The following is a 27,367-nucleotide window of genomic DNA, read 5'->3' as shown; positions in this document are numbered from 1 at the left end:
TATCTTCACACATTAAAGAGAAAAGCTTCACACATTAATAGCCCTGGCCTTAATAAAATTAATGACCTTTACGCTATCCATTAAAACAGACTTAAGGTTGGCAGGCATAACCTTAGAAGCCAAAGCTTCTCGGTGAATAACGCAGTGAGTACTTTGGCATTCTGGAGCAACTTTTTTGTTCTTGCTCCTAATCCACTTAAATGACCCGACATAGCTTTTGGTCCGTCCGTGCACAAACCAACACATTTAGACCATGATATTCTCGCTTTTATAATGTACTCATTTATGACATTAAATATGTCCTCAGCTTTAGTGTTTGATTCAAGAGGTTTGCAAAATAAAAATTCTTCCTTTACTTCACTTTGATAATCAAAACGTATAAATACAAGAAGCTGCGCCATATTTGTTATGTCTGTGCTCTCGTCTACTTGCAGTGCAAAATATTTACATTGAAGTAAAAGCTGTTCTTCAATACTCGAGGACATCTCCACAATTCGCCTCTTTACTGTGTCATTCGACAACGGAATTTTCTCGATCTCCTTTGCTGCCTTTTCGCCTAATACTGCCTCGACCATATCCTTAGCGACCGGAAGTAAAAGTGTCTCGCCAATTGTATGAGGCTTCCCTTCTTTAGCTATTCTATAACTGGCAAGGTACGATGCTTTGACTAGTTTTTTGTCTATATTTACAAATTTTGCCATGCACTGATTTTCTCTCTTACACAATTCAGATTTTCTTTGAAAAAATTCAATAGGTTTGTCAACTAAATCGGGATGCTTAGTAGTCTGGTGCCGCTTTAGTAAGGAAGGCTTCATGCTCTGATTTGAAAGTGTTTCTGAGCATACAACACATTGTGAAATAGGATTCTCTGTAGATTGCCGATCTACAGTGTACAGCGAGATCCAGAGCGCGCCGATCCGGAAAGGTTAACGAGGAAATGTTGCATCGTAACTGTGACTTAATGTTATTTGCATTCAACAGTTTTTATTGTTATTATTAATATAATATGATTGCGTACCACCTGAAATGTCCCCGCGTACCACCGGTGGTACGCGTACCACCGGTTGAGAAACTATGCCTTACATGAATATAAGCCACCAGAAAACCACTTAATCAGAAGTCAGCACTCAATAATGAGTGCTGACTGTTCTTAAGAAATTCTTATGAATTTCTTAAGAACCACTTAAGAAGAAATAGATTGAATATTTGCAGTGAAAACTTCTTTGCGGCGTTGAGCATTTTTCTTGGGATGGGTATAAAATGTTAAACTCGCGTCAGGACTCAGGACACGTGACCTGATTGAAAATTCGTAAGACAGTCGTTACAACTATGGATGAAAGTTGATTTTTCTGAGAGATAAACTTTATACTTAATGTAAAATAATTGTAATAGTTCTGAAGTGTTAAATTTTCATGTAATATAAATTGTCATTTTTCGCAATAAATGAATATTGTATTTAACCCCCCGTAAATGCTAGTACTTTTCTAACCAATTCGTGCGAAATTATTCCCTCACCATTCCGAAATTTTCAAATACACAACGTTAATGTTGAAGTTTACACTTCTACCGGCACTCCCGGAGTGCAACCGGTATTTTTTGAATGCAAGACTCAATTGAAATGTTAGTAACATTAACAGTGAATGCTAAACCTGTGCGTGGTTCGTGCCACCCATATGACCTCGCCCTCGTACACGCCGGCGGCCACTGCACCGCTGGGGACCGCGCCGCAAGCACTCACCACCCACACCGGACCTGGCTGCTTCCACGCTGGTAGCAAACATACAAACATGGCGCAGTGATCAATAATGATAGACTGCGAAGAAATGGTTATGTAAACTGGCGTCATAAGACGCAAAGTCAATGTTAAATATAATATTTTTTTATTTTTTTTATTATTTATATATATTACAATTAAATACATTGTTCTACATGCCTAATATAAATTTACAGTCTCAATCTCAAGAACAGAAACAGGCACCTTTAAATTAAATTCCTCTGGAGGGCTCACTAGGAAACCCTGTGCAGAGCCAACCAGTGATTACCGTGTGCTATGTAATTTTATTTAATGTTAATAATTAATGAAATAGAACTAAGACTGACACTTAAACAATATTTATCTAACTTAAAAGCCTACCTATCTTATAATAAGAACTGTATAAAATTAAATAATAATAGATAAAGCAAATAGTTATATAGATAAAGAAAAGTTATAAACAAATATTTATAATTAAATATATAAAGTTATAATTTTGAGTTAATAATTTTCTCGGTTTCATCATAGCTGAATTGTAAATTCAGCTATGATGAAAGCGAGCCACTCTCGTCCTGTAGATCTCACTTTGTAGGAAGAGAGGTCCGCAATTTTTATTTTATTATTTACTTGGTTATATATTGACGGTCCTAGATAGCTAGCATGATTTCAACACATGACAAGATTAAACTTCGGAACACAGTAAATATTTTTAAATCTAAGAGAAGGTATAGCCAAATTTTCTTTAAGGCGACCGGGCTTTTTGTGCTGGTTGATTATTAAGCAGTGTAGAAATAATTTTCGAAAGGTAAGGACTCTGGTTTCTTTGTAGAGCATATGAGAAGGGTACATGAAAGGTTTATATGCTATTATTTTTAGAAGCATGCGTTGGGCTCTTTCAAGACGTATTAAATGGGTTTTATTTGCTCCTCCCCAGGATATTACACAATACCTCAAAACAGAACCGACTAGGCATTGTAAATTTTTAAACAAAATTCTAGATCACCTAGATGTCTTATAGTTTTGAAAACCTTTCCAAGTTTTCGGATTCTCCCTGAAAGTGTTTTAATATGTTCATACCATCTTAGGTATTTGTCTATGACAACCCCCAGATATTTAATTTGATGATCACCTTCGAGTTTTATAAAAGTCGGTCTAAAGATGAGCAACAATGCACTTTAACTGAGAATTTATTATTTGGTTGTGATTTGACACTTGCAGAGAATGTTATAAATTTTGACTTTTTTAAATTCAAGATAAGGTTTTTCTCGAGCCATAGAGTTACATTTTTAAGTCCTAGTTCAGCGAGTTCCTGGACAGCATCCCAAGTTCTACCTGTGAAGAGCAGAACTGTATCATCGGCATATGATATTATTTTACAATTTGGAATATTCAGGGAGCAAAGGTAGTTAATATAAATTAGAAATAAGGTTGGACCTAAGATACTGCCTTGAGGTACGCCAAATTCTACTTGCTTCATGTTACTGTACACGCTATCTATTTTAACAGTTTGCTTTCGATTTTTAAGATACGAGTAGCTATGAAAGAAAAGAAGTACATTGTCTCGAATTCCTAGCCGTTCAAGTTTTGATAACAGTATTGGCACAGAAACAGTATCAAATGCGCGCGCCAAATCCAGGAATAATCCAGCACATTTATGTCCATTATCAGTATTTAAGACAATAAAGTCAGTTAGTGCATCGACTGCATCAAAAGTAGAGATCTTACTTCGAAAACTGGTTACATGAAATAATTTTATTTGAGTTTAAGTACTTAACTAAACGGATATTTACCAAACGTTCTAATATTTTTGATAGTATAGGTAGATGGCTATCGGCCTATAATTGCTGACTACGTTTCTATCACCTGCCTTGTAAATCGGTCGAATTATAGCATGCTTAAATATATCCGGGAAGACGACAGCATCTAAGCAAAGGTTAAAAATGTATTATAGAGGTTGTTTTAAGATGTCCACATTATCTTTAATTATTTTTCTCGACATATCATCTAACCCTATCGCACATTCCGCCTTTAAATTCATTATAATATTAGCCACTTCGTTAAAGTCAGTAGGTAACATGACGAAAGAATCAATTTTATTTTCCCTAAGAGTACAATCTTTGGCTACCTGAGATTCAGATGAGTTTGTTCTTATCAAGATATCTCGCGCTAATGTATTGCCTATGCTTGTGAAGTATTCATTTATTGAGTTAAGTGCCTCCAGGTGATGGGGTGACGCTGTTAATAGTTCTATAGGTTCTTTTTTATCCTTTTCTATGTAACATATTTTTTCAAAAACATTTAGAACGTCATTCGCTTATAATGGAATAATAAATAAAAGTTACCTGAAATTATTTGTTCATATTTCTTTTGCCAACATTCGTCAAGATAAGTATTATATACCGCCCAGTCATTCGCGTGCTCCTGGACTTTCTCTCTAAAATGCGGCCACCTCCTGTTTTCATAATAAATTGTCATGCTATTTGTCATATAGTTTTTGTATCCGTAAAATAAACGAAATTTAAGGATTTGTGTTGATTTGTCTTTATCTTATAATGCCACATTCCACAATAGTGAAAATTATATTTTTTATCGATATAAATAAATTCATTAATTATTAAAATCTGAAAATAAGTAATTGTAACCTATACCTAACACTTTAATTTCAGCGACAACTTATATGGCTTATAGTTTTAGTCAATATTTAATATTGTATTGATAATATTTTTACTAATTTTAAACCTATTTCTCAATCAATAATTAGTAAACTGAGCTCAGACCACTTTGGTCAATTAGCCTCTTTTAATATTGGAGAGAACAAATGTACTTCAACTAAAAAGTTTATGTTTGTTCCGGTAAACAATAGGCGAATGGAGAAATATAGAGGCAATGTTTCAGAAAAACTCTCAAACTTGTATTTGAATTATAACAGTACTCCAAATGAGATGTATGGTAAGTTATTTAAAATAATTAAAACAGAGTTTGCTTCTATATTTACTTCAAAGATAGTCAACTCGGGTGGTCTCTTGTCATTTAACAACTGGGCAACAGCTGGTATTCATAGGAGCAGACAAAGGTTATATGAACTATATAGTGAGAGATCATCATGTAATGCATCAGCATCTTTCCTTGTATATGTGAAAAATTATTCAAAATTATTTAAGAAAGTATGTACTATTGCTAAGTCAATGCATATTAGAGAAATAATTAAAAATGCTTCAAATAAAATAAAAATGACTTGGAAAGTTATTAACTGGGAATCTGGAAGAGCGAAAGACTGCAAGTTTGAATATAATCTAATAATAAACAATACAAACTCCACTCTGACTAGGAAGTAGCTTCTGCTTTTGAGAAATTTTTTTCTGACATTCCAGTTTCCATCTCAAGCACCCTTGTCTCCTCCACCAGTGTTGCCGAGTCACTTCTTTTGGAAAATGTTAAGGAATGTAAACAAAATTTCAAATTCAGTGTTGTTAGCCCAGCAGAAATAATTAAAACTTTCAGATCCTTAGAAATGAAAAAAACTGCTGATATATGGGGCATATCTGTAAAAATAATAAGTTCTGTTATTGACGTCATAGCACCATATCTAGCACTAGTTTTTAATAGCTGTATTGAACATGGCGTGTTTCCTAACCTTCTGAAGTATAGTAAAATTACACCAATATTTAAATCGGGACTCACTTCTGACCCGAATAACTATCGCCCTGTTTCGGTGTTGCCGACCCTTAGTAAAATTTTTGAAAAAATTATTTTAAGCCAAATGCTTACTCACTTTAACACTTATAAGTTACTTCATATAAAACAATTTGGCTTTACTAGGGGACGCTCGACTACGGATGCAGGTGTTGAACTCATCAGGAATATTTTTGAGGCCTGGGAGAAATCACAGAATGCACTTGGTATCTTCTGTGATTTATCTAAGGCTTTTGATTGTGTTCAACATTCAACGCTGGTCAGGAAGCTATGCCACTATGGTATAAGAGGATCTGCACTCGATCTTCTGATCTCATATTTAAATAATAGAATTCAGAGGGTCGAGGTGAATGGCAGGAGATCTCCTGGGACTCCTCTCGGTATGGGGGTACCACAAGGGTCTATTCTTGGACTCTTCTTCTTCCTAATTTATATAAATGATCTACCTAACCTTGTAGAAAAAAAACACAAGGTGGTATTGTTTGCGGATGACACTTCACTTATATTCAAAGTGAAACGAAGCCAAGTTTTATATGACGAAGTAAACAATGCTCTATCTGACATCGTGTACTGGTTTAGCGCCAATAACTTATTGTTAAATAATCATAAAACCAAATATATTAAATTCACCGCGCCAAATGTCAAAAATGTAGATGCGAATATTTTATTAAATGGAGAGGTGGTAAAACCAGTGGAATCTGCTATATTTCTTGGCATTACTCTTGATTCCAAATTGCAGTGGGGCCCCCATATTGAAGGATTGGCGAATAGGCTTAGTTCTGCAGCATATGCAGTTAAGAAAATCAGACGGTTAACTGACATAGATACGGCGAGATTAGTATACTTTAGTTATTTTCATAGTATTATGTCCTATGGTATATTGTTTTATTTTATTTTATTTTCATAGGGTGGCTAACAGCCGTCAATACAAAAACATATATCTACATGTTTATATATAGGCCAATTAAAAGCCTCCACAAATAGGAGATTGTTATGGGGCAGTGCGGCCGATATTAATACTATCTTTGTGCTGCAGAAGAGGGCTATTTGCGCGATATATAACCTAGGTCCTAAAGAATCATTAAGAGAAAAATTTAAAGAAATAAACATTTTGACTGTTGCTTCTCAATACATTTTTGATAATGTTTTGTATGTTCATAAGCACATTGAGGAATTTTCTAGAAACTGTGACATTCATAATGTTAACACGAGGAACAAACATAAACTTGTTATGCCTACTACTCGGTTGGGTCGAGTTAGTAAGTCTTTTGTTGGGCGATGTATATGCTTCTACAATATGATCCCAGAAAATGTACAAAACAAATGTGTTACGAAATTTAAAAGAATTGTTAAAAAAGAAAGGTTATTATAGCATAAACGATTTTCTTAATGACACCACGGACTGGGATTAAAGCGAATACCCTCAGGCTCTTTAATTATTAATGTTTTTGTACGATATTACATTGTAATCCATATTTTATATAAATAAAAAAAAGCCCGCTGAGTTTCTTGCGCCCTTTCTTCTCAGGTCTGAGGCAGTCTCTTTTGAATGGGTGGTAGATTTTGACGTTCAATAAGTGATTATAAATCCTATTTTGAATAAAAATATTTGAATTTGAATTTGAATAAAACGCATCTATTCGGCAAAATTTAAAATTAATTGACGTACAAGCCTCTATTGGGGAATGTATTAGTACTAATGTACAAAAATATAACAAGGAAGATTTTTCTTCAATTAATTTAAATTAAGTTATTCGACAAGAGAGGACAACTTGCAATATTATACGTAATAGGCAACATTCACCAAATGTAACTGTTACTCCTAGAGATAATCATAATATAAAGCTCATAAATATTGTTCGCCAGAATTAACAAGGTATCTCAAGTAAAGACTTAGAAATTGAACTGTTTTTGAGCTGCTGTAATATAGATATATTATGTATTACAGAACTTATTATTATTAATAATAGTTTAAAACGTAAAAATAGAAGAGATATTGTTAACCTCTCTATAGAACAACTAATTGAGGTAGCTTGTATAGATTTAAAGAAATATATAATTGTAAGTGTATACCGCATCCCTCACTGAACAAATCCAACATAGAATGGAGGAGCTACTATCAAAATTTAGCAAAACCATCAAATCAAAGTCAAGTCAATTATAGTGTGTTGAGATTTCAATATAAACTTACTTGAATCTTCTGTCAATTGTACAAACCTTAAAAATGTATTTCAAAGTTTTAATTTGTTTTTTTAATGTGTTTTGGGAACCTACTAGAATCACTTCTATTACTACCAGTGGCAGGCTCCTTTGCACAGGATGCCGGCTAGATTATGGGTGTCACAACTGCGCCTATTTCTGCCGTGAGGCAGTAATGTGTAAGCATTGCTGTGTTTCGCTCTGAGTTGGGATGCGAAGACGAAGCCCAGGAGAACAGATTTTTCTGTCGCGTTTCGCGTTTCCGTCTCGTGGAATGGCTGGATGTCAGAATTTTCCTTGTACAGCCTTGTCTTGGTTACTCGGACCAGAACGCATGAGTTTCCGAGGGAAGTTCCAAGATTTCCGTGCAAGTCTCTCGCCAATTCACTACAACTGCGCTCTTCACCTTGAGACATAAGATATTAAGTCTCATTTGCCCAGAATTTCACTAGCTACGGCGCCCTTTAGACTGGAACACAATAATGATTACACATTACTGCTTCAGTGCAGAAATAAGGGCCGTTGTGGTACCCATAATCTAGCTGGCATCATGTGCAAAGCCTCCGACTGGTTGCCTAGTCGCCTCTAACGACACCCTTGGGCCTGGAACTTCCTATTCTTTTTATGCCCCGGAGAAGCACAAAGCACAAAGCACATTTTTACTTTTCCAATTGTTGTAACTTACTCTTTTTTATTTACAAGGACTTAAACGTAGAAAATAATGAAATGGTTGTTTGACACGAATGATATATGATTTGCAAATTGAATTCAAAACCTGTGCATTATATCTGTAATAATATGTAAAACGTTTTACTAGACAAGAGAACTAGCTAGAATAGTATGATATACATTTCATATAAATGGTAAGAGACGATTTCGTAAAATAGTTTAGTGCAGGAATTGGTCGTACCTATTATAAGATAAATTATTCAAACAGCTTGAATTTAATTTGTTATTATTTGTCTTTAACTTACTTAGTTTAATTATTTAATTTGACTTTGATTAATAGATATAAATACATATAATTCTACTTATAGTACAGAAATTGACATACATGTCTTGTGTTGCTGATTCTCTGGACTCCTGCTGCATTGAATCTGTTTCTTTGAGCTAAAAGAACATTGAGGCTGAGTTTATTAGAGCGTATTTGGACTTAGTGTAATAAAACGCGAACTTTACGTAGCATACGGCTGTCTTAGCTAATGCTCAGTATAATTTCATCTGTCAAATGACTAGAAACGAAATCAAAGAAATCACTCAGCTAAGTTTTACGTAAGTAAAGTCTGAGCAGAGTCTAAGTAAGTACGCTCTAAAGATCTCAGCCTTAGTGATTATTTTAATTCTTCTATTACTAAGAGTCTTCCATTTTAATCAACTTGCTTATAAATCATAGTTACGTTTATATGGAATTGTTTTAGGATACCTTTTCTTGTCACAATTCTATTAAATACAATACTAATAATACCACATACAGCTCTCATCTGCAGCGCTAACACTATAACAATACCAGTGGCATGGCAACATTACGTGTGACAAGCATGTCAACGTCATGGTCATAGTATCAACCAGACATCAACAATAACTAGGCCGCTAAGTTTTCCCCTTGAACCACGCAGTGGTCAAGTGACCTCTTCTAACAAAGTAACGTTTGATGCGGGTTCAGTCTGAAGTCAGATACAAAAAGTTCAACATGAGTCACAAAGCGATAAAATGCAGAATTGTTCCATTTCGCTGTGTTAAAATCGAACAGTAGCTCAAACCAAAGCTCACTGTAACATTACCGACCACCGATTTACGTAATTCTTCTTTGGCTCGATGCGGAATAGATGCTATAATAGTATTTTATGTACGGCTTTTTTAGGAGTTTTCATTGTGGTTGAATATATATTATTATTATTATTAACTGATACTAAAAACTAATAAAATAAAAAAACTACGTTTATAAAAACCGACTTCGATGCCAAGCCTAATGTATTATTAGGTATCTACACGCGTGACTTTGAGCGCAATAGCTTCGTCTAGAACAAAACAACCCAAGCGGATAGACACGCGTGAGCAGACAACCTTAATAATTACAATAAGTCAGCTGTTTATAATTTTTATTTTGTAAAGGGTTTGGCATCGACTTCAAAGCTATCAATGTGTAGCACATACAAATAATAGTATTTTCTTAATATTAAAGGTAAAAGTTTGCATCAGAGGTATATTAAATAAAATTTTTAGTTATTGGATACTTTTCAGATTTTGAAGTCGGTTATTTTAAACGTAGTTTTTTTTGTTTTTAGATTGCCTGTATAGATATAGAATCTATTGCCTTTTTGGCACTCTTTTCTGTTAGTAGTGCTAGTAATTGAGTTTTGAAATATAGCTTTGACCTCCTCTCTGATTCCGCTTTTCATGCACTTTTTTCTTTTAAAATAAATCATACTTTCATTCATAAATACGTAATAAATACGCTATCGGTAAACTGGAACGGCACTAAAAAAACAGGCAGCGCTCGCTTTTCACTCCTTGCGTCTACGAGGTCTCCGATTTTTGAGATATAAAATATCTCTTAACGCATGTAACGTATAATACTACTTAGTGCGTTAGGGACCTCTTCGATCTCTAATTATTTCTATTTACTTTTGAGTCAAACTTAAAACGGGAAACGTAAACGTATAATTCTCTATGATATACATTGAAATAAATAAGTTACGGCCTCCCGCACAGAGGGAAAGAACACGATCTTTGCTACCGTGCTGGCTGAAAGGCTCGTACGACACCTCTTAGATCCCCTAATGCACGGAACTTGTTCATAGGTCAATTAATATAATAAATATCTTACCAACACGGTAATCCATTGTGTCCATTTGTTGAACATTTCTATAATGTGTAGCGTGTCTTGTTGACATTCAATGTAGGTGTCAGTAGCAACAGTTGATCTTGTTGGAGACAAGATCTGGAACATTGTTTAAAAAACAACCATTAACTCGAATTATAGTAAACTAACGAAAAAAGAAGGAGGTTAGCACAAATAGGCTAAAGTTTGAGCATATCATATTACTTATATAGCGTGGTGCAACTTTTACTTTTTGGATAGAAAATTCCTTAAAGTTATTTCTTTATAATTGAATTAAATATAATTTTCATATTATAAAAACAGCCAGCGAATTTGCGAAGTTACAATTCAAGGAAAACTAAATATTTAAGAAATAAAAACGTCATAACAGAAGCATGTTGCTGGGATCGGCGCTCTTTATACCAAAAGATTCTTGTACTATTGTACTCTTTGTTAAAACTCACATAACTATAGCTTGGCAGAAGAAACGCGTACAACACCGAACTGCTCATATCATGTGGGGATCCAGCACCTACTCTGTGCACGGCTCGATCGGATGGCGTTGCGTAACGACAGCAGTACATTGTGTGTTCTCTAGACTAGGTACGACCTGTATGCTGCGCCCAGTGAGGGAGTTGGTATTCCACTTGTATAAACTCTCGGGAAGGACAAGTTTGGACATAAGCGCCTTTTCCGACACGATCAAAAGCCTTCGCTATATCCAGACTAAACGTCAGGCCTTCACCCTTGTTTCCGATAGCCACCGCCCATCTGTGTGTTAGGTATACCAGAAGACGACTGAACAAATAGCGAAAGCCGTTCTGGCGGACGTTGATCAACTGGTGACCCTCTACGTATACCAAGAGCTGGCGATTAATTTTACTATCCATTATTTTGAGGAGCAGGGACGTAGACGAAATGTCTTTTTTTGGATCGGATGGACAAGGGCTGACTTTCATGAGTCCGGGTCTACGCCACTTGAATAGGAGTGCTAGAATAAACGCGTTAGCAGCGGTTTCAACTAAGGGGCACACGATCTGAACACGATAAGATATCTGCCATCCGGCCCGCTCGACTTTTTAACTTTCAGGGTTTTCCTTGAACTTTAACTTTCAAGGAAATTATTTAACATGTGACCGATCCCAGCGTCGCACTCAAGTCACTAACTTTAATTGTATCACCCTCAAAATCTGGATGTGTGGCGTTCCTTTCACATTGCGGTTTTAAAGGAACTATCTGTTCCGTACCATCAAACTGTGGATAAGCGTTCTTATGGCTTGTTTTGTCTCATCATTAGTGACATTCTATAGATATGGTTTTTGTTTTTTTTTATGAAAATAAGGGACGAGACGAACAGGTCGTTCAGCTGATGGTGATTGATGCGCCCTGACCATTAACAATGCAGTGCCGCTCAAGATTCTTGAAAAGCCCCAAAAATTCTGAGTGGCACTACAACTGCGCTCGTCACCTTGAGACAAAGATGTTAAGTCTCATTTGCTCAGTAATTTCACTAGCTACGCCGCCCTTCAGACCGAAACACAATAATGCTTACACATTACTGCTTCACGGCAGAAATAGTTATCGTTGTGGTACTTATAATCTAGCCAGCATCCTGTGCAAAGGAGCCTCCCACTGGCATGGATATATCATTTGCGCTCTACTATTGGAACGGCAAAAGTGTGCTCAAAGACAATGTAAGTACACCTTTGTCCTAAGTCGTGTGTCAGCTGTGTGTCAATCAACAAGGCTAAGTATGCTATAGAAATATGTTCAAATAATACGCAAAAAAAAGATGGTGTGATTGGTTTGCAAAAATAATTTAGTAAAACGAATATTTTTTCATTAAATATGGTACAATTATAATCAAGTATTCACATCCCTCTTTTTCGTCAAGGCTTTAAAAAAATACCTAACTGCTACTCCACTTACAGTGTCACTATCCAAATTGGGTTTTAAATTTAAGATACGCAGCTTAAACCATAAACTTAAACTATCGTAATAGACGAACCATGTGTGAGAGTGAGATACACTCATAAACATAAACGTGAAACCGTTTTGAAACAGTTAAGTGTCCATTGGTCTCCTGTCAAATTGGACCGCATTTTAATTTCAGTTTTACCATCGTAATTGTTCTGTGTTTTAACGGACATTAATTTAAAAATATAATGGTGTCATGTTCATAGTCATAGTATTGCTATCTACTGAGCAACAATCCAAATAAAGAAACATTAATTCACAGGTAAATACTGTGATTCTTCTGTAATGCTTTCGTGGTGTTATTTTCATAGAACATATTCACTAAAATTTTGCATTACATTTTATATACGCAGTAAATACTCAATTTTTAACCTACTTCAATGAGGAGGTTCGCAATTCGACGATATTTTGTTATGTTTGCTACCTCTGAACTTTCGACTGGGTGAACCAATTTTGACAATTATTTTTTTATTTGAAAACTGGTGCTTCCCCATCCGGTCCCATTGTAATTTGGTTCAGATTTGACAATGGCATCCATGAGAAAACCATAAAATTCTTAAATTTGCTATAAGTATGGGCGCGAGAAATGGACGAATAACTCAATATCATGCCATCCGATTTCGATTATTCTTTTATTATTGGAATGATATACTTCAAAGGTGAGAGTTTGGTTAGGTTTAAAAAACATCAAAAAACGACAAAGTAACGGAACTCTTCAATTCTTAGAAGTAAATTAACGATACTCAGCCGAATCTTTTTTATGCTATCCGGATATTTAAGTCACCTACCGTAATGTCGTTATGGTCAAGTAATTGTCGTATTCGAATATTATAATCTATGGAACTCCTTAATGACTTACAGTAAGGGTGCGATAAGTGGCAGAATTACTTTAATTGCTGCATTGCCAAATTTAGTAGATCTACACATTATTTAGACAAATTATTAGTTAGTGTACTTCAGATTAATTAAAAAATAAAAAATAAATACAATAAAACAACCGACTTCGAAGACACTATTCCATAACAATAGATATAATGTGCACGTCAAAATATAAAAGTTATTGGTTATTTTTTTACAATCTAATTCGAATTAATTAGTTACTTTTATTGTTATTTTTGGAGTCGGTTTCAGTCAAGGTAGGTTTGTAACTACATACATAGTTATAGGTAAGATGTGCTTGAGTCGCACGTGCGATGTGAGGAGGCGAGAGGCGTGACCGGGCCCGCTGCCGATTCTAACAAAATAACAATAATCGTGACTAGAATTAAATTAATTAGATTGTATAAAAATACGCAATCTTTTTATATTTTTAGTGCATATTATATCTATTGTTTGGAATAATGTGTTGGAAGTCGGCTGATTTTTGTAAAAAAAAAAAATTCTAACGATTATATAAATTAAAAGAAATGTTAGAAAATAAAACATTGTATACGTGAATATAAGGCCGTTTATCAATATTTATCATAGGGATTCACCAAAACCAAAATACTAACACTTCACTAACACAGCTGTAAAACAAGCACACATGAAAATATTAAATTTAGTCTCGCCGTAATGAAGAGAGTGTTTGTCTATTACATATATATACATAGTATACTAATACTAAGTTTATGGCTTAAACTGAAAAAATGTTTACATTGCTACCATTGATCAATAATATTTTAAAGAACTGCGAGTAAACGCAGAAATGTATAGCCATAGTCAATTGAGGCATGTGCCATATTTCAGCCTTGTTTTTGTATAAAGTGAATTGTCTATAATATGTATAGAAAGACATTAATCGCGTCCACCGTCTATACATATAAAACATAATGTAAATAGTACCTCTCGACCTTGATATCGAAGTGCTAAACGCATAGTAAGTTGTCTGCTGAATTTATTATATTGTCTCCATTGCAATGCTTCTGTTGTCACTCTTCTCTGAAATGTTAACCAGCTTTCTTCTGGTTCATCTAAAATAAATACTTACATATATCTATGTATGCTATAAAAAGGACCAAGTATTGAAAATTTAGAAATTCAATATAATATTTAATCGATCGTATAAAGAAAATTAGTCTTAAAAGCTGCTATATTAAAATTTTACTGCTAAGTTCCAAAGCCGCTGGAGCTGATGATATTTTTAATGGAAAATATAATATAACGAGTAAATAAGACTTTAATTTTAGAAAATGTTTGAGGATCTGTGTAAAATTTATAACGAATGAATTTATCTGATACAATGGCCGGGTTACTACCTTACTAAATAATATGAAATCTATGCCGACACTCGCTCATATTCATTCTTATTACCTTTAAACATAATATTATAACCATTATAATTGGCATGATATTAACCCGAATTTCTCGACTGCTCCTGATAATAATAAAGAGCACGATTTATATTGTCCTGAATCCAATCCCGCCAAGCTTGCAAATTCCAAATAAGGCTGACCATCATTGCGTGCCAATCAGCCATTTCATCCGTTGTTACTATAGGAGTTCCTGGAAATAACGAAGAAAGTAAAATATCTTTGCTTCATACATTTTTGAAAAATGAATACATCAATATGTATAAATTTTTCAAAAATTTTACAAGTAGAAATATTTCATTTATGAAAATTTAAAACATGGTAAAATAATTAGGTTGAAATAGCCTATAGCTTTCAGCATTTGTTCAACTTACTTGAACTATAACTTCGTGTCGATATCTTTTCATTGTGTCGGCTTGTTCCTTTGTAATCTATTCGACTTAAACGTTGTGGCTTAGTTTCAAAAAACATGGCATAACTCGATTGGGTAAATGGTCCAGCTGATTCATCTTTGCTGGCTACAGGTGTGTGGCTCTGAGGCGTATGGTAAGAAAAGAGCGTGGAATCAGTGTCTATTTCAGTTGTTTTCGAGCTAGATAAATCAGCCGGAAAGGTTAGCGAAGGGGAACCAGATGGCAAATTAGGATTTAGTGAACCCTCTCCAGTTATTGGCACTGTATCGTCAGTGTGAACATTATCTCTCTTGTAAGGATAAAAGTGGGAAAATGTTGGAGAATATAGTAAGTACGAAGCAGTCGTTGATCTTCCGCAGTCAATTGTTGGTTTATGTGCAGGACATGGAGACTTTTGTAACATGTGATGCGGACATTGAGAAACATTCAAATTGATCCCAGATTCATGCGCTCTTGAAGTTCCTGGACACACTTGCAACTTCTTCCCAGGTGCTACGTCGGACAAGGCCTGGGTAGATACATGACGAGAGCACGAACAACAAGGTTGGGCAACTCGACGCAATATCTCATCACACCACAGCTCACACTGAACGAACACATTCTTCATGCATTTGCAGACTTGTATTATTTCTGTACAAAAACATAATTCATTTAATATTAACTACTCATAGATTTATCAACTACTAATAGATTTATCAAATTAATACATTCACATCAACTTACGTGGTTCTAAAAAGTGTATCGCCATGAACATTGTAGCATCTTCAATTACAGCTGTTAGGAAAATAAATTACAAAATCAGTGTACTCTTAACAATATTAGCAATCAACTTATTATTGCAAGAAGAGTACCATCTACTAGTTCCAAATGCTTTTTTGGTGGGTTTTTATCCATTAAATTGCGGAGTTTGATTTGAATTTTTCTAGAAACGACAGGGTCAGCGCCAGGAACACTCAATTGATCAGCATTTTTAGGACGTAACCTGTGATAAAAATAAAATGGCTTTACTGATTCCTTACATTATAAGTACATCTCTCCATTATTTATTTACTTATAATTAAAGGAAAGCAACGGGAACAACTAAACTACTTAGACCGATTTAATAAAAGAAAGAATAATAATATTTGTAGTAGAAGAGATTTTTTTTTATTTTCTGCGTCGTGGCAATCTGTTATTTCAAACAATAAGTCACTGTTTTGGCTGCATATATCTGCTGAAAGAGTCATCGTCGAGAGCCCGAAATTGATGTAAAATTACTTTGCATCAAACTCTCCTTTTATTTATTTATTATTGATATCTTTTACTGAGATTTGTGATATCATGTCTCTTAAGCCTAGTGAACTGGATGCCACCCTTTCCGCTCAAAGACTTGGCTAGCTCGTTGACATGTGTTGTTAGTTTGTCTTGGTATTTCAGGCTAATTTGGGTTATTCCTTGCCGGACAGTTTTAATGCAGAGGTCTAGGTACATGCATTTGTTACTAATACACTGTGGGATACTGAACATGGATCTTAATGTTTTTTTCTGAAATCTTTCTAGTATTTCGATATTACTATTACTGGCAGTCCCCCACAGCTGTATACCGTATGTCCATATTGGTTTTAGTATTGTTTTAAAAATAAGCAATTTATTGTTGTCATTTAATTGTGAGTGAGGTCCAATTAGCCAATTAAGATTGCGTAGTTTTCCGTCAAGCTGTTTTCTTTTAGTCCAAATGTGCTTTTGCCATATCAGTCTCCTGTCTAAGTGCATTCCCAAATACTTTGCGCTGTTTTCTTGTGGTATCATTTTATTATGCAATTTAACAGGGGGGCAAGTCTCTCTCCTGAGGGTGAATGTTACGTGAGCTGATTTAGTTTCATTTACTTTTATTCTCCATCTTTTAAACCACCGCTCTATGTCGTGTAGGTGGGCTTGTAGATTATGTGAAGCAGTTTCTATATTGGTATGGGTTGACAGCAACGCCGTATCATCAGCATACGTCGCAGTTGAAGTGTATTTATTCGTTGGTATATCTGCTGTGAAGAGGAAGTACAGGATTGGACCGAGAATGCTACCCTGAGGAACACCAGCTTTTAATTCATGGAGGTCTGAGAAGTCCTCAGTCCTCTTCAGAGGGATAGTAGAAGGGAAATATATCATGACGTATTAGAGAATCTGCGATACGAGACCAAATATAAGTACACAGTTATTGGACAAACTCAAAATTAAATAAACGTACAAATCGGCTCCTTCAGAATATGTTTTTCTTATCTTGCCATGTCTTAACAACACATTCCCGCCAACATGATCCATATGCCCAATCATTTCTTTTAATACCTCTGTTTTTTCACCTTGAACAAAAATGAACATTATTAGAAGAAATTAGTATTTTTATAGTGGAAAAACGAGCGTAAATAATTATACCTTGTAAAACAATGTACGACACGAGGAGTTTTGTGGATTCAGTTATGGTACCTTAAAAAATAAAATATTATAAAACGTTAGTATTACATCACTTCAAATTAAATCCATATCAATTTTACCATTCAAAGCAGCTTCACTGTATCCTCCGGATTTGACATGAGCCATTAGTTGTTTCAATTTTCCTTCAGTGCTTGATTGCAGAGAGGAATCTGAACGGCCATATTTATCCTTATAAGATGTCAAATGACGTAAGCTGTAAGTAAGATACTCACGATGTCATCGTATTTTACAAGTCGAAAATCTTATGGACGCAAAATATTTTGAACCTACAAATCTGCTGAATCTTTATAAGTTTTTGGTATATTTGTTTCTATAAGAAGAGTGTCTCCAGCCGCCTCCATCTCATTTAGCAGAGCTGCGTAAGCTTCTATTTGCTCATCTAAAACATTTAATTATTCAATTTTTTTTGTACATGTACTTAACCTTTCATCCTTAAAATAATTAACTGCTTCCTATCTACATTACAAAGCTGTTTTAACCATTTATATCATAACAAGCAGTAAATTAGTTAGATATAGTTAACTACAAAAAACATGAGAAGGCATTTTTAACGTTAAAAGTTATATTGCAGAGACTTTAAATGTAAGTACTTTAAAAATAAGTAACATAAGGTTATATTCAATAACAACAGGTACCTGGTTTTGTTACTAAGACTGACAAAAAGTCAGAAGCTTCTTTGATGTGATCTGAAACATATTATTCTTTGTTATATTTATTCAACTTTAAATTTAATATACATCTACACAAAAATCGCGAATAACTGTGGATGCTTAAAAAATTTTACCCTTGAATGCTCATACTATATTAAGCTAGTTTAACAAATATTTAAAGATATTTTTGAGTTATTGGAAAGGAAATCTATCTGATATCTCTGGCTTTTACGCCGGATTTACGGAAAAACATTTAAAGGGATTGGACCAACAAAAGATTACTACGATGTTAGCGTCAACCAATTTTTGCGGGGTATAATAAGAAAATAAATCTGGGTATCGATAAGTACCGTAAACACTGGAAACCGATCAAATAATAAAAAGCTCCGTGGTCTACTGAAACGTGACATTGGCTGATTTGCTGTGCGCCTTCCACAGAAGTCACAGTAGAAAGAATAGATTAGAACAGTAGGGTACACATGGCTTTACTAATCCAGTAACTATAACTTAGTACTGGCAACACCAATAAGAAACAAGACGTAGCTGTTTCTCAGCCACAGTACTTATTAAGCCCTGGTACAGGTACATCAAACAAATATCAACTCCTCTTGGTGACCTTCAAACAGACTGCAATAAGAGACCAGTGGGAGGCTCCTTTGCACAGGATGCCGGCCTTTTTCTGTCGTGAAGCAGTAATGTGTAACCATTATTGTGTTTCGGTATGAAGGGCGCCGTAGCTAGTGAAATAACTGGGCAAATGAGACTTAACATCTTATGTTGAGACGTAGACTCAAGGTGACGGGCGCAATTGTAGTTATTCGCTCAGAATTTTTGGCTTTTTCAAGAATCCTGAGCGGCACTGCATATGCAGGCAGGGCGTATAAATTACCAGTAGCTGAACATCCTGCTCATCTAATCCCTTATTGTCATTTTTGAAAAATCAAAAGGATAGAACTCCGCACTAAAAAGATCTATTTTTCGTTTAATAAATATCACGTTATTTGTGCAAGCACTCTTTAAAACCATCTTAAAGGTACATTTACTCACCTTTCATAGCAGCCATCAATTTTCTTGCCATAGAGTGACACCTTATAATTTCCTCTAAGTTCTTTGCCAAGAAATAAGAAATGTTTGGAGACGGATCTTTTACTTCAAGCGATTGAACCTTTTTTAACCTTTAAAAACATTTGCTTATTAGAACGAAACTTTGTTATGATGATTTAAGACTCAATGTTAAATCATGACAACATATAGAAAATATTAGTTAGTTGGCAAATAATAATTTGGTATTCAATCACTGATTGTTAATTTTAATTTTAATCACCTGAGTCGGTGTAACAATAATGGGGACAAAATTTTCAATTCGATTTCAAATATTCTTTATTACAGATAAGGTTAATTACAGACTTATTAGCTAGTGTGTGTAAAATACTTAATATAATAATATTTTTAAAATACAAATTTTTAAAAGTGCCAAGACTCATTTAAATTTTATAAGAGATAAATATTATAATATAGTTACTTAAAGGACATATAAGTAATAAGAGACATGTAAATGTTAAGTGAATGACAAATCTTTCTGATCGGACAACATTTTAGAAACGCTTTAAGACAGTAGTAAGACTTTATAAACATGGTTCGAAATTGACGAGATAACGGAAGTACAAAATTTCACATCCTTATATGAATTTCAAGCACGATATGATAAGAATTGTGCAGTAAATTGTGAATAATGACAGTCAAGATAATTTAAATTTTTCACGAAATGTTTGCTTTTAATCATGAAAAATAATGATCCATCAAGTGATAACTTTTACTTTTCGCACATAAATACAGAATGTTGATAGACTTAATAACAGATGTGTACTGTGTATTGTTGGTTCTTACCTAGTTGTATATATTCCAGTAGTTACTAATCCAAAAATTAACTTTCCTTTGTTGAACTCTGACATTTTTTGGATAATGACTGGTCGTTTTATTAAAGAATAGGGAAAATTGAAGTTAATTTACCTTTGTGCAGCGAAAAAATATGTTTCAGCTGCGCCATTTACTTCGATGAGGATTTCGTTCCGTCGTTTTTGCATCCCCGATATGAGAGCATCACGCACCAATGCTTTATAGCCTGTGGGGAATAAGTTTATAGAACTTTTTCTTTTAACCAGACCATGACTAGTCTAGTCTACTAGTTTTGTAGAGGTTTTAACATTTCGACTATTGTTTACATTTTCGCCTTTAAAGTAGAGTTAGCAAGGTTTTCGCGGTTACCCATCAAGCAGATTGATAATTCAAATCAATAACGAATTAGCAGATTTAAAGAGTGACTATCTCTACTACTGACTATCTCATATTTTGAGCTCAGCTTCTGCGTGCAAATTTAATTATCTTATGTAGTATACGTATTAAAAAAGATTTTGACTAAAACATATCTATGTTTTCATCATCAATATTATAATTGTAAAATTAACTGTAGGGGTGCGCTTAAGCCATAATTACTGTGGTGGAATTTTATGTCCTTCGGAAAAAAAATTTAAGCCGACAATTTAGAGCAGGCACATGCAAACCAATTTGTGATAAAAGTGAAGGACAATCCATACCATAGCTTTAAAATGTATGTAAACACCGCAACTGTGAAGCATTTATATGTATTAGCAAAGATCTCATTTGAAATGTATCATGGAATAATTGAATCATAGCTACTTGTACTGTTACATATTGTTTATCATAACGTGCAATCTTAAATTAAACAATCCCTGAAATCCCCCACATTGTAACACTTTATATTTGAAGACATACAGAAAAAGACATTATTTTATTTATTTACCACAATCAAAGAAATGTTAGATACTATTTAATTTACTATACTCGCCTTGCTGATATTTTTATTATTTACTGTTTTATATGTTTAACTAAGACATATGTAAATAAAGTTGCATAGTGAGCATTGCTGCCCATCTCCTCTTCTCTCTTGCAGAGAAATAACAAGAGCGTAATCTGAAGGTGTGGATCATTTTGATGGTATGTCGTATATACTTAGTCCGGCCACAAATACTGTTACAATAACAAAAATAAACAAAATATTACATTCGAATTTGGAATCTGTCATTTTAATATGATTGTTCATTGAGTTTTCTCATTTTGCCCCCAATACATTGTACAGTGAGTAGGCTGATAAAGAGAACTGAATCGCTGTGATTGCATTCCACAAAGTAGATATGGAGCCAAATGTAATTTTTAAAACACTCCATACGCTTGGTATTAGTAAAACGTTTGTTTACCGAGCTATTAATAGATACAATGAGACCTTGTCTATTCGTGACAGAAAAAGATCTGGCCGTCCGCGTAGTATTCGTACGAAAAAGATGGTCAAAGCAGTAAAGGAAAGAATTCGAAGAAATCAAAAGATTTTATCTCGGGAGATGAAGATAGCACCTAGTACTATGTCGCGTATTTTGTAAGACGACTTAGGACTTGCAACATATAAGAGACGTACTGGTCATTTCTTAACTGATAATTTAAAAAATAATAGGTGGTAAAATCGATACAACTACTGAAGCGGTACGCAAAGGGAGATCACAGAAAAATTTTGTTTACGGATAATATTTTTTTTACAATTTAGCAACATTTTAACAAACTAAATGACCGTATTTATACTTAAAGCTCTAAGGAAGCTTCCCAATTAGTCGACAGAGTGCAAGGTGGGCACTATCCGACTTCAGTGATGGTAAAGTGGGGTATTAACTATGAAGGAGTGACTGAACCATACTTTTGTGAAAAAGGTATCAAAACATAGGCACAAGTCTATTAAGATACCATTCTTGAGAAGGTAGTGAAGCCCCCTAACAACACCATGTTCAATAACCAAGAATGGTTTTTCCAGCTAGACTCGGCGCCGGGTCTTAAAGCTCAGTCTACCCAGTCTTGGTTGGAAACGAACGCTTCGGACTTCATCAGAGCTGAAGACTGGCCGGTGTCTAGTCCCAATCTTATTACGCTGGATTATGTTTTATGGTCAGTTTTAGAGAGTACGGCATGCTCTGAACGCCATGATAATTTGAAGTCCCTAAAACAATCCGTACGATTGGCAATGAAGAATTTTCCCTTGGAAAAAGTGCGTGCTTCTACTGATAACTGGCCTCAACGTCCTGAATGGAGACTACTTCGAATAATCTTTTTATATTTTTCATTGTTTTATATTAATGTATAAAATTAACACACTGTTAAAGTAATAAATGTTATTTGCAATAGATTTTTTTTTCTTTTTTTCAGTATATGGCAAGACTAGGTATATAATATTAAGTCATACCTGATACCTAACGATCTGGAAATACAGCGCGTGTCTTTTATTAATTTTATCCCAATGATTAATTTTTAGTGAAAGAAAACCTTGAAAGCCGCATTTGAGGGTAGTCGTGAAACTTGTAGTACGATGCTGGAATTCGACGACACGCATCAAATAACATTGGTTATTAGGGGCTACACAGCTCTTCGGAAAGCCCCTTGAGTCTAACACATTATGGTATGGGGTTATTCACAGAGTAATGGATCTCAGAATATTCGAGACGCTCTGCCTTGTACGCAAGTAATTAAGTGGACATTGTTAAATGGCTACTTACTATTAGTGACGAAATACTCTGATAATATTCTTGAAGATTCAATTATAACATCTGAAAAGTAAAAAGTCTCTGTAATTAACTTAATTATAGTACGAGTAATGTACATAGAAACATTTAGTTAGTAGTATATCCACAATACAAGTTAACACCAATACATGCATAGACAACTTTGTAAATATACGTGGCTGCACTAGTTCGGTATTCGAACTATCCATATCTGACCATACTGCGCAGGTTGTCCAAGTTCCAACTAAGAGAAGCGTTCTTCTAAGCCACTGGTACATTCATAAACGAAAATATGAATAAATATTATGAAAAGCTTATCCTTTCAAGAGGCGTACTCTGTTGTTGTTGACTTGATATTACTATTCTCTAATTTATTTTTCCCTATTGTAAAAATAAAAATCTCCTCTACAAAACGACATAGATAGCTCTCCAGGTATAAGAACTTGCTGTAAAATAAAAAGGAAGCTATTGTGGACGTCAAGATTAACTAAATGTAAATCAGATATAATTAAATTAAAGGTTACATTAATTATAAAACTTACACAGAGTTCTCAAAATAACTATATAATAAAAAAATCCTCTAATATAACAAAAGCCACTTGGAAATAATAAACGGTAACTTGAACAATATCTGTAGAGAAGACATAGATGCCATTAGAATTGGATCGAAAATTGTCACTGATCCTCAAATGATAGCAGCGCAGGCATTCAACGATTTCTTTATAGATGAAATTAACAACGATTGCAAAAAAAGTGGTTATAATGATCACTCCAATATCACTAGACATCATCAACCTAACTCACATTTTTTAACCCAACATGTGTTGATGAACAACTCCTGTGATATTCTGGATGCAATAAAGTCATTAAAAAACACAAATAGTAAAGGATACGATGATCTAAATACAACAGTTATAAAATTTGTCGCTACCATAATAGCCCCAGTATTAAGTTACATTATGAATCAGTGTATCGTATATGGTATACACCCACATAAAATGAAACTTACGATAAAAAAAACCCGAAAGAAAAATAAATAAGATAAAAAAATAAGAAAGATGACAAACTGGATATGCAATTTTACTTATTTTTTATTTGAGTGATGTGTAACCCTGTAAGTTATCTGTATACTTAGATATATTTTTCTTTATTTATTGTATGTTATTTATGCATTAGTGTGCGATTGTTGGATTTCTGAATAAATTAAAAATAAATAAATTAATTAATTAACCTTGCATAGTATCGTACATTTCTTCTGGAGTTACTGTCGCTACGAGTGTGCTAAGTTTTCTCTCAAACTTCTTGTGGAGACGGGAGGTATCTCCTGATTCCTTCACGGATCTGTCCACCACCATCGGAGGATTCATTAAGAGCCTGTTATAAATATTAAAAACAGTTAAAATCGTTTTCCTTTTCAATTTTTAAATTATTTTCGTGTAAACAATCATTTATCTTCAAGTCTTATGTAATATTTAAAATTATAAAAAATTGACTCTTAAGAACCATTCTGATGCCTGGTTGTGCGTTAAATGATTGTGAGGTTGCTTGTAAAAAGTCTCGCCACCTTTCGCCTTAAGTTGCCCGTGCAATATCTTTAAGGCCTGTTCCCTTTCTGCATCAACCTCTGAAAAATAATTATAACGTTAGAATATCTTCCATAGGCGATTTACCGTTTCTGCCTGAAAAAAATATTGTATAATAAGTAGGTGTATAATGATTGTACACTTTGGGGCATATTTTGTCCATCTACTTTATTTGGCGGGAATTTTCGGTGTCTGATCGAAAATCGAGATAGCCAGGTCTCTGGCTCTATCTAAAATAACAAATTTTATCTCTCTCTTATACGACTTCATCTTATCACTGTTTTGGGGTAAACGTCTCTTATAAAGCAGCAACCCATTACATACACCAAGAAGATATCTCACCTAGGTAATAAGGTTCATTAAAGCAAGAAATTGAACCAATAAGTCAATAACCTGTGTACCTAGCGTGGCTGTGATTAATAACACTCTTATAATGTTAGTTACACAAGAGATTTTAGCAATTCATTGGATGTTTAAAATTCATACAGCTCTCAAATCCTACGAATCAAATTTGACATAAAACGACACCGGTCAGTTTATAATTTATGAAGTAATAGCATTTTAAATGTATTTGAGAGCTGTCTAACAGATTTCAAAAGTATTTGTAGCACTTTACAATTTATTTGCTAAGATTAGCATAATAAAATTAGCCGTGAATAGTAAAATTACTGGGCAAATGAGACTTCGCATCTATTTTATGTCTCAAGGTGACGAGCGCAATTGTAGTGCTTAAAATTTTTGAGGTTTTTCACTCGAGGCAAATTGCAATTCCAAATTGTTCGCTCGTCATTACTTGTTCTATTATATATTCTTTGGTGACGAAAGTACTGTGTATAGAAAGAAAGTTTCTATCCAAGTGAAACTTCTAATGCGACTTCCAACAAGGTTACGTTAAACGCTCCTGGGGAGGGGAAGTAGAAAGAGAGACCAAGAGTGAATGCGTGGTACTCGAACGTATGCGCGTAGCATATCTGTTTCAGGCCAGGGCGAGCTTTAGCAACGAGTAGCGTCCAACATTCCAACGCAAGAGGGAGAGAGAAAGAAAGATACACAAAGGTAGAAACTATAAAGTAGGAGAGAGAAAGAGAGTGAGTCAGTAGATCCAAAGCACATGCGCGTGCTATTTTTGGGCGTCATGAAATTAGCTGATATACGTACTTATTATTCTATGATATATAATAACACCAATAGGCATAAACAATGGACCTAATTTTCGTTACTAGCTGATTAATATGAAAGGTGAGGTGATGATGAGGACTTCATATGAAATGATGTTTACCTAAAACTACACTTCTAGCTATTTCTCTGTCTGCGTTTGTTCCTGTTTTAGATTTTTCACGTTCTAGTCTTGCTTTTTCAGTTTCTGTGTTTTCTGGTCTGCTTCCTTCACTGACTATTTGTTCCATTTTTCTGTGAAAATTTGTAAATAAACTAGAGCTGTTACACATTAAAAATTATAACTTAATAATTACGCATAAAACACTTATTCAGGCAAAAAAATTATGAGATACTTTCATAAAATATCTAGATATTAATTCGATGCTACGTTTCGCTGTGCTTACTTCACAAAAAAGTTCTTGTTGAGGTGCTCAACATTTATATTAATATTTCTCGCTCTCTCTCCCATGGAACAGTCACGATTTACTTACTAGATTCGCTTCGATGAATTATAGTGATTTAATGTGGTTGTCGTTTAATTATATTTGCGTTTGTGAAAATTTATAATTATATATAAATTGTAAATAACGTTACTTCTCTTACGTTTCTTGGCTACGCGCCTTTCCTGCGTCTAACTCAGCGAGAGCTTTAGCATCCAGCCCACCTTAAAATAATAATTTAAAAGGATATATTAAAATAATATATAAGAAGGAAGGTATCTATTAATTTTACAAAAAAATATAATTCATTTTGTTACGTTTAGGTACTAACATTCATTGGTAGCAATTCCAGCGATGTAATTCGTAGTTATGTTAGTTGTTTCTGGAAAAGAGAATATCGAAGATTTACATCAATTTATCCAAATTAAAGGTTATTTACGAGGTCTACTCAAAATACAGTACATCTTAAATATTAAACTCTTACTCAAAGCTCTCAAATTCGGGTTGCCTGAGTAGACACCTCCGCCCATCAATCATAGGGAGAAATTTCATAAACGGTGTCTATTTTTTGAAGGAACTCGTTTCTTGAAGGAACATTATAAGTACGTTTACATTATTAACATTTGATATAATGAACACTATCTCTGAAACTCATAATCTCGGTTATGTGGTACTAGGACGTGATAGAACGAGATATATTCAGGACGTGTCGCTAAAAAAGATAAAGAAAAAGAATTATGTCCATCTTTAGAATTAAAGCAACGCTTCTGCCACAATGCTACTACACAAGAGGAAACAAGATTTTGTTGTGTTGCAAGAGAGTATGGACGGTCACCTACCAACCGTACACTCATTTTTCCACCTATTGCATGTATATTCAGCGGTTTACAGTGTACCTGATTCTCCTACTACATTGTCGAATTCTATAAAATACGTTCAATTACACACACCTGTCACATATGGTTTCGCTTTCGCAGACACTTGTTTCGCAGATATAATATCATTCACCAACGGTGCTACTTTGTCTACAATCACAGGTGAGGGATTTTGACCACCAAAATGCGACGCATTCGATAACCTATAGAATTTTAATTTTGTTAGTAAATAACGACCTACATGTTATTGCTTGGTAGTAGCATAATTAAGTTTTATTTACGTCACATATATAAGTGATTGACTATGATTATCATTGGATGGTGCCATTTTCCATTCGTAATAATAATGATTGAAATTCATCACTTAAAACTCTGTGGGTGCTTTGAAAGTATTATGTCAAATCGACTAAGCAGCCCTACAGAATGAGT

The 27,367-nt window shown here is 34.3% G+C and overlaps 1 protein-coding gene across 2 annotated transcripts in view; it reads right to left on the bottom strand.

Moving 5' to 3' along the window:
• LOC126969522 (uncharacterized) overlaps positions 1-27,367 on the bottom strand; it is an 89,105-nt gene that overhangs the window by 6,876 nt on the left and 54,862 nt on the right. For both annotated transcript variants that reach the window (XM_050814987.1, XM_050814986.1), the window contains 23 exons: positions 27,014-27,141; positions 26,395-26,445; positions 26,227-26,287; positions 25,745-25,875; positions 24,386-24,506; positions 24,114-24,256; positions 22,877-22,927; positions 20,274-20,385; positions 19,311-19,438; positions 18,249-18,299; positions 17,884-17,992; positions 17,673-17,806; positions 17,554-17,604; positions 17,369-17,480; positions 15,999-16,129; positions 15,871-15,921; positions 15,109-15,777; positions 14,781-14,927; positions 14,268-14,395; positions 10,473-10,586; positions 8,700-8,755; positions 4,096-4,205; positions 1,650-1,767 (listed from right to left, as the gene is read on the bottom strand). In XM_050814987.1, coding sequence (XP_050670944.1) covers positions 1,650-1,767; positions 4,096-4,205; positions 8,700-8,755; positions 10,473-10,586; positions 14,268-14,395; positions 14,781-14,927; positions 15,109-15,777; positions 15,871-15,921; positions 15,999-16,129; positions 17,369-17,480; positions 17,554-17,604; positions 17,673-17,806; positions 17,884-17,992; positions 18,249-18,299; positions 19,311-19,438; positions 20,274-20,385; positions 22,877-22,927; positions 24,114-24,256; positions 24,386-24,506; positions 25,745-25,875; positions 26,227-26,287; positions 26,395-26,445; positions 27,014-27,141 — 2,907 coding nt within the window. The remainder of the gene's footprint in view (positions 1-1,649; positions 1,768-4,095; positions 4,206-8,699; positions 8,756-10,472; positions 10,587-14,267; positions 14,396-14,780; positions 14,928-15,108; positions 15,778-15,870; positions 15,922-15,998; positions 16,130-17,368; positions 17,481-17,553; positions 17,605-17,672; positions 17,807-17,883; positions 17,993-18,248; positions 18,300-19,310; positions 19,439-20,273; positions 20,386-22,876; positions 22,928-24,113; positions 24,257-24,385; positions 24,507-25,744; positions 25,876-26,226; positions 26,288-26,394; positions 26,446-27,013; positions 27,142-27,367) is intronic.

This window comes from Leptidea sinapis, chromosome 18, assembly GCF_905404315.1.
Source record: "Leptidea sinapis chromosome 18, ilLepSina1.1, whole genome shotgun sequence".
Lineage (NCBI taxonomy): Eukaryota > Metazoa > Arthropoda > Insecta > Lepidoptera > Pieridae > Leptidea > Leptidea sinapis.
This window is presented reverse-complemented; position numbering and strand designations above follow the sequence as displayed.